Source organism: Onychostoma macrolepis, chromosome 22 (genome assembly GCF_012432095.1).
Source record: "Onychostoma macrolepis isolate SWU-2019 chromosome 22, ASM1243209v1, whole genome shotgun sequence".
Lineage (NCBI taxonomy): Eukaryota > Metazoa > Chordata > Actinopteri > Cypriniformes > Cyprinidae > Onychostoma > Onychostoma macrolepis.
In genome coordinates, this window is record NC_081176.1 from 38,075,095 (window position 1) to 38,083,128 (window position 8,034).

Genomic DNA, 8,034 nt, shown 5'->3' on the forward strand with positions numbered 1-8,034 from the left:
AGTGGTTCTGACCAAGCTTCAGTATGTGACGAGTTGGGAGTGAGAATGGGTTGGAACACAACAGAAAACAATACAAAAAAAAAAAAAAAACAACACAAGAGGTACGGGCTAACATAGATTGTTGGAATACAGCAGGAAGAGTTTTACATAAAAGTAGATTAGACAGGCTTGAGGAAATCAGACAGAATTAGACAGGCTTGGAAGGATTGCCATACAGTTTGGAATCGACAATGTAATTTGGGCTCCATTAAATGTATAGGGTAGGCTACCTTCCAATCGAATAACATGGAACAACTCAGACAACCAGGGTTTGAAAAAAAGGGGGCATCTGAAGATTTCCAGTTTAAAAGTATTATCTTTTTAAGCAAGGAGCATACCCAATAACAGTGATTGCTGTTGAGAGCTCGAAAAAGTGTTCAGTACCTCAGAAGTCCCCAACATTGCTAGAATGGGATCAGGCTTCACAACCTTTTGAAAAACGTTTAAAAAAAAAAAAGTCAAAAATCCTACTCCAAAAATCAAACAGGTTAGGACAAAACCAGAACAGATGCGATAGGGAGCCCTCTGTCACTTTACATCTATCACATATTGGATAAATATGTTGTATATTTTATTTAGTCTAACTTTGGAATAATACAATCTATGCACTACCTTAAACTGTCTTTATTTATTATATAACATTGATTCATAATCAGCTGTCAGTCTGTATTTTAGCAATGATGCATGAGGGGTAAGAATCATCTTTCATCTATGACCTATGATTACTTTTCAAATATCAGCATTGCTGGATTTATTTTATTTCATTTTAAAGCTGTTCTGTGCAGGAAGGACGTGAGACTATGAGGTTCACAACAGCAGGACAGGAAGAAGCCCTTAACCCACAAACTAAACACATAAAAAATGGCCACTTTCCTGCAAAAGCTGTTTGTCCACCCAATAGTTCACACCATGTTTCTGAAGAACCGACCGCAGTTTCAGTTTGACTCAGATGTTGAACTGCTCGTTTCACACTTCAGTAAGACTGGCAGTGAGAGATTGCAGACTGCTTTTAAAATTTTCAACAACTGATTGATTATAAAACCATTTTAAAATCCAAAATATTTGATTTCAGGATTAAATCCAAAATTACACAATTACACAAATACTCTTTTACTATTTAACACAGTCAGACATACTTTTCAAAAACTATCATTGTTAAATTATAGCAATGTATTCCATTTGATGAAGATAGTTTTCCACCATCAACAACATTTAAAGTCTTAATAAGAGCCAGAAGATCATTCTATAAATATAATCTTAACCCACATTCAGAGAGCATGTGCGTGTGCATACAGAGGGTCAAACTCTGCTGGGGGAGGTTCACACTAGCTCGAGTGTTTTTTTTTTAGCGGATAGTCTTTTAGATCAGACACAAAACCACTGAAGGAAATGTTTCACATGTTCTTTTTGTGCTGGTGGAGTCTGACTGGTAAGTTATAAATTAATTTTATACACCTGACTTTATGAAGCTCATTTGATGTACGGATGAAAATATCCCATATAAAAATTAAGAGTTAAACTTAAACTTTCAAGGTGCAATTATTTTGCTCTACAGCAGGTACATTTAAAACACATTGCTCACACATCTGTTAAACATAGATGTCACTGTGCTTCTGTTCTGGATGTCTTCAGTTCACATTTTAAATTTACAAACTACAACTGACTGCAGCCTTTCTAAGTCAACAAAGATACTTTATAAATTGTGACAAAATCTCTTCATGTTCATCAGGTGTGTTTGGTGAGTCAGTGTCAGTGATGGAGGGAGATTCTGTCACACTAAAAACTGATCTTACTGAAATACCTGAAGACGATGATACTGTGGAAATTTAAAGAGATGAACCATCTCTGATAGCTGAAATCAGTAGAGCTGCTGGAATCTTCTCCACATATGATGGTACTGATGAGAGATTCAGAGACAGACTGAAGCTGGACAAACAGACTGGATCTCTGACCATCACAAAGATCACAACTGAACACACTGGACTCTATGAAGTAAAGATAAGTGGAGCAAAACAATCATCAAAAACATTCACTGTTTCTGTCTATGGTGAATAGAAGCTAATTTTTAACTAATTTATGCAAAACGATTAAACATTTTTATGTTTATATGACAGGCACCATTATCCACATTTTTCTCTTTTCTTTCGTGTTTCCAGCTCGTCTGCCTGTTCCTGTCATCAGCAGTAACTCTTCACAATGTTCATCATCATCATCATCACAGCAGAATTGTTCATTGTTGTGTTCAGTGGTGAATGTGGGTCATGTGACTCTCTCCTGGTACAAAGGACACAGTTTATTGTCCAGCATCAGTGTGTCTGATCTCAGCATCAGTCTCTCTCTACCTCTGGAGGTGGAATATCAGGATAACAACACCTACAGCTGTGTGCTCAACAATCCCATCAGCAACCAGACCAGACATCTGGACATCAGTCAACTCTGTCACACATGTTCAGGTGTGTTTGTGTGTTGGTGCTGATATTAACATTGATTAACTGAGCTGATCTATCAAGTTATATTGTGGTGAGGTTTCATAGTGCTTGTTGTTGATCAAACAGACAAATTAAATTTTGTCCATTACAGATCAGGGTCCCGTACTGTACATAGTGTTGATTTCTGCTGCTGCTGGATCTCTGTTGATTGTAGCTGCAGTCGTGATCTTCTGGATCTGTAAGAAATGCACAAAAACTGATCAAAAAGGCAAGTGTTATTTTATTTTATTTAAAAAAAAAAACATATAATAACTTGATTAATTGTCGATTAATAGTCCAAAATAATGTGTAGTTTATTGGGACAGGCAATTTCTAAGACTCTCTCTGTAATTGTGTGTGAGAAAGAAACAGTTATAAATGTCAAATTAAATGAATGACATTTTAAAATGACATTTAAGGCCCAATAATAATACATATATGAACAACTAAGATACTTAAGATTTTGTTATTTTAATCCATCTGTCAATACTGTTCAAACAGTTGAGACTCGTGAGGAAGAGATAACTTACGCCGAGTCAACATTCTACAAAAGAAAAGCACAGAAAGCAGTAAGAACATTTATTCCTTTTAAATGTTGTGTCTCTGTATCATTTCATCAGGGAGTTAGATTTGCCTGTGCTTGTTTTTGTCTGTAATCTCTCAACACGAGGCATTGGGGATATTTTCTGTGTCAACTGATGATGACATCACTGTTCAAATGCTTTAGATGAGTAGAGAGCAATATTAGTTTTGAACTCATTGACTTATGGATCGTTTGATACATTCCAGGCCAGATTTTTGGACACTAACTGTATAAATTACAAGAGTTATTTCTTTAAATTACTGTACACAATTGTCTAATTTCAGTGGGTAACACTTTACTTGAAGGGGTGTGAATAAGACTGACATGACACCTTCATAATCATGACATGACACATGTCATGAATGTGAAGGAGGTTTTATGCATGTTTATGTCAAGTCAACTGCCATTAAGTGTCATTCGCTCAGTTATGTCATTTTTAATGCAAAGATGACATTATTTGACCTAACCCTACCCCTACCCCTACCTTTACCCCTAACCCTAGCCCATAACAAAGACTTCTCAAACAATGTCATCTTTGCATTAAAAATGACATAATTGAGCGAATGACACTTAATGACAGTTGTCATAAACATGTATAAAAAACCTTCATATGCATGACATGTGTCATGTCAAGATTATGAAGGTGTTGTGTCAGTCTTATGCACACCCCTTCAAGTAAAGCGTAACCTTTAATAAATAACATAAAGGAGCATTTCCAGTACGGTCACACTTGGCTTGAATAAATAAACATGAAGAAGAAGAAAAATCTTTAATCTTTAATAATCCAAACAGGGTAAATCCAACAGAGAAGTAAGCACTGCAACATGCTGTAGATATGAGATCTAACAAACAAGAACTGAAACAGTGGGACTTAAATACATGATCAAATGAGGTGATAAGATGATTGATAGTGCACATTTGAAACTAATGAGTGTCCATAACAACAAGCTAACTAAGGGCTAGCTTAAATGGTGCTGACTGAAAACAAAAGTCCACGTGGAATGAAAGGCTTTGTCCAAATACCCACACTTGCAGTCTTTGCACTTGACTACTTAAATGACGTATTTCCTGTATTTGGCCGAAGTCTACGGTGGCCGAGAGAGCTCAACGCGCTGCAAATAGAAAAAACACCTGCAAATTAAGAAAACAACTTCATCAGTTTGACAACCCATGCGCTGCAGATTCTCACAACACAACCAAATAAAGAAACAAACTGCAAATAGAAGAAAACACATACAAATTAAGAAAACAACTTCATCAATTTGACAACACATGCACTACAAATGCTCACAATACAACCAAACAAAGAAACGCACTGCAAATAAAATTCTTTATTTGGTTGTGTTGTGAGCAATTTGCAGCATGTTTCTTTATTTGTTTGTGTTGTGAGCATTTGCACCACCTGCTGTCAAACTGATGAAGATGTTTTCTTGATTTGCTGGTGCTTTTTCTATTTGCATGTGTTTTCTGAAGTTGCAACACGTTGAGCCACCATAGAAGTCTTCAATTGAGGATGAAGACCACAAGTGTGTGTTGAACTTTTCATTACCTGATGGGACACACTTATAGTGTTGTAAAAATGTAAGTGCATTTTAATTTTAATTTGAAATACTTTGCATTTTAAAATCAGCTTCTAAATGTCTGTTCAGTAGTCCCTATAACAAGACATAATTTAATTTGTGGTGCTTCTAATTAAGTGATAAAAAGCAGTTGCAAATGTTGTACAAAATAAATATCACTACTCATCTCTGCTCCAGTAAAACGTAAAAACACTGTTTTTCTACCAAATTATATGTAATATCTAATTATTATAGGAAAGGTTTCTGTGACCTCTCACGATATCTCTGCAAAAGTCCCACGATTTATATCCAGAACATGATGCATGATGGGATACGCTTAGCCTCGAATACCGCTCCGGAGCGTTATATAGTGTGGATTTAGCATCCGTTAAGTGCACTGCACTTTGGAATTTTGGGACAGACTTGCGCACACACTCTTAAGTGAACAAAACCCGCAAGTGTGGGTATTTGGACAAAGCCAAAGTGTGATAATCACCTTATTCAGTGACATATTTTGTCAGAAGATCAGTGGTTCTCAACTGCTGCTGCACACTTGAAGAAATATTAATATTATATTAATACAATATTGGGCCCAGAGTTTGTCATATATACATTGACATGAACATTGCCTATGTTCATTGTCATATTACAAAATGTCAATATTTGGTTTTAAGAAATGCCTTTACTTTTAAAAGAATAATTTTGCTACAATTTTAAGTCCAGTGTAAAACAATACTATTGATATAGATTAAGTTTATGATGAATGCTGTTTCTCTCTCTCTCTCTCTCTCTTTTAAATAACACTGAAAGCACATTTAACCCCAGACTTCAAAAAATAATGTTTTATTATTATTAAATAATTTAAAACATGTTTTTATTATATGCTATGTGATTCTTGTTTTTTTTACAGAAAGTTAAAGAGCAAGATAATGTAGTGTATGCGCCTGTCCTCATTTGAAGATGATCTTCAATCTATGTACAAGATCCAGCTGTCTGATCTTACATCAGGGCCTGAATTTTGGTGCATTGAATTTTATTTATTCCCATAAGTTACAAGAGTGTCGACAAGAAAGACAGTTGCAAGAGTAAAAATGTGTCTAATGCTATGAGAGGGTGAAAATGGATACATTTCATCTGAAAATATTTTTCAGTTTCATATTCTAATTTTATTCACTTTATAGAACTTAGTCAGCCTAGATGCCATACTGAATTTAACATGGATTTTCATTAGGTTAAGGTTTTTGCTTTCTTGCAGAAAGCCGTTTTGTCAGCATTGCACCACCCAGTCTCAAATTTGTACACTTTTAATAATTTGACAGAAGAGTGGTACTAACACTATTGTCTTATAGAGCTACTTTACAGCAGAATTTGGATTTGCCTCTTTGTCAATGAAGTTTGCATTATTGATTGTTACTTTGTTACTCGAACAGGTAAACTCATCTACTCACTAGTCTGCTATTATATGCTTGTTTATTTATTTATTCGGTTTTGTAATCTGATATATAATGTTGCAATTATTAACATGTAGCGATGTCAATTCTGTTCAAGAAATGTTCAAGTCTGCTTTATTGTTGTATTTTAGTATTCATTTATATTTGTTGATACATGTAGAGTTTAAAAGTCCCTGGAAGCACATTTAACAAATACGTTCTTTAAACTTTTGTCAAAACTATAATGCATCTTCATGCCACAAAGAAAAACTATCCAAAAGAGATGACTGTGGGATTTTCTCTAAAATAATGCAACATAGGCACCTTCTCAAAAAAATCATAAAGACTGAAAGAGACAGAAATTTATTGATGGTGACAATGAACTCTTGCAAATGTGGTGGTTTATTTATAGCCAGAGTGATGATAATGTCCGGGTTGGCCTACAAAAACATGTCATACCTGCAGCACTCCATAGATCATGTTGCCATAGCAAACTTCTGTAAGTATCTTTCTAAAACCATATAAACACAATGCAGAACATAACTGCATCAATTTCATAACTGAAGGGGAGCATAATATACAGTGTCACCATGTTTGTACAGTACTGTTGTTTGTAGTACTGCTTCAAATAATATATATTGCACTGCAAATATTTAAGTGACATACCTGTATTGTTTATCAATAAAATGTATATATGTAAGGAATGGAGAAAAAAAGAAAAGAAAACTAAACATAAAAACATAACTCTTTCCTCATTGGGACTGATGTGAGAGAACAGACATTTCTCTACATGCGTAAATATTAAAAATCTATTTAACAAATTTTCTTACTGTACAAACAAAGCCTGAAGATTTGAAAGCTTTGGAGGCCCCTGGCCCAAATTCAGATAAAACACTAGTAGTCTAGTTTGTCAAAATAAAACTTACTGTACTCTGATGTCATTTATTTACAAGTGTACAAAGATGTGGTTCGATCTGTTGAGTGGAAAATCAGCTTAAACAGGATGTTTGTGGTTGATGTCAGTTTGTGAGTGTGTGTCTCTGTTAGCAGAATGTGTATGATGTTTTTATCTTTACATTCCTGCTTATGTAAAGCTCACAGTTTGACAAATGCTCTATACCGGCAGATTTACTGTGAAATACTGAAAAAAGTGAAATACTGAAATACTGCTGATTCTGAACGCGTCTCTCACTGACCGAGGAGTATACTTTAAAGTCTTGCGCACTCAACTGTTTGCGAAACTGAGCTTTGTGCTCGTGTATCCTACCTCTCTCATTTGGCACAAATCCAAATATTCTGTAATATTTCCATATTTGCGATGTAACGAATCTGAATGGGAAACTATTATTTATTATGTAAATGATAGGCTTTGTACTTCATTCACGTTCCAACGGTGACACAGAGGCAGGCATGCTGATGTTTGGTTCACTGTATTTTATTTTTTATAAAGTATCAACTGTGCTGTCAAGTCAGCAATGCTGGAACTGATGTGTGTGTGTGCGCTCCGGCGCGCTCACTTCAACTGTTTCCTTATACCAGCAGAATCAACTTTAAACTCTTATTGTCTTATTAAAGGGGTGGTTTACTGCTTTTTCTTTGCTTGATTGTGTTTATGGGGTGCAATATAACATGTCTTCGTGTTTCGTTTGTTAAAAAACGCCTTATTTTCATATATTTCACCTTTATTGTAAGCCGCTTTCTCCTCTGTCATTTGAACGACCGGTTGACTTCCTGATTCTATGAAACCACTCCCTCAGAAACAGGCGATGGGCTCAGATTGGTTAGTTGGGCCAGTGTGTTGTGATTGGCTAAACGTAAATGTGACTTTTATCCTATTATCATAATACTGTACAACTAAACAGCATGTGAAGCAATAGGAGACCAATCCGGGTCCAGTTGATACACTGTGTCTCAACCGTACCCCACTGACATGCTGTGCGTTTCTCTAGATTATG

The 8,034-nt window shown here is 35.4% G+C and overlaps 2 protein-coding genes across 3 annotated transcripts in view; one reads left to right on the forward strand and one right to left on the reverse strand.

The window, feature by feature from the left end:
- LOC131531189 (SLAM family member 9-like) overlaps positions 1 to 8,034 on the reverse strand; it is a gene marked incomplete at its 5' end in the record, with an annotated part of 30,394 nt that overhangs the window by 19,755 nt on the left and 2,605 nt on the right. The window lies entirely within an intron of this gene.
- LOC131531188 (natural killer cell receptor 2B4-like) lies at positions 1,860 to 7,020 on the forward strand. 2 transcript variants are annotated; one of them, XR_009268596.1, is made up of 5 exons: positions 1,860 to 2,492; positions 2,620 to 2,736; positions 3,009 to 3,076; positions 4,564 to 4,671; positions 5,560 to 7,020. XR_009268596.1 is itself a non-coding variant. In XM_058761774.1 (4 exons), the coding sequence occupies exons 1-4, from the start codon at positions 2,147 to 2,149 to the stop codon at positions 5,605 to 5,607; spliced, it is 579 nt and encodes a 192-aa protein (XP_058617757.1). In that variant the 5' UTR covers positions 1,860 to 2,146; the 3' UTR covers positions 5,608 to 7,020. The 2 variants fall into 2 exon arrangements, 1 of the variants encoding a protein (XP_058617757.1); XM_058761774.1 differs by lacking the exon at positions 4,564 to 4,671.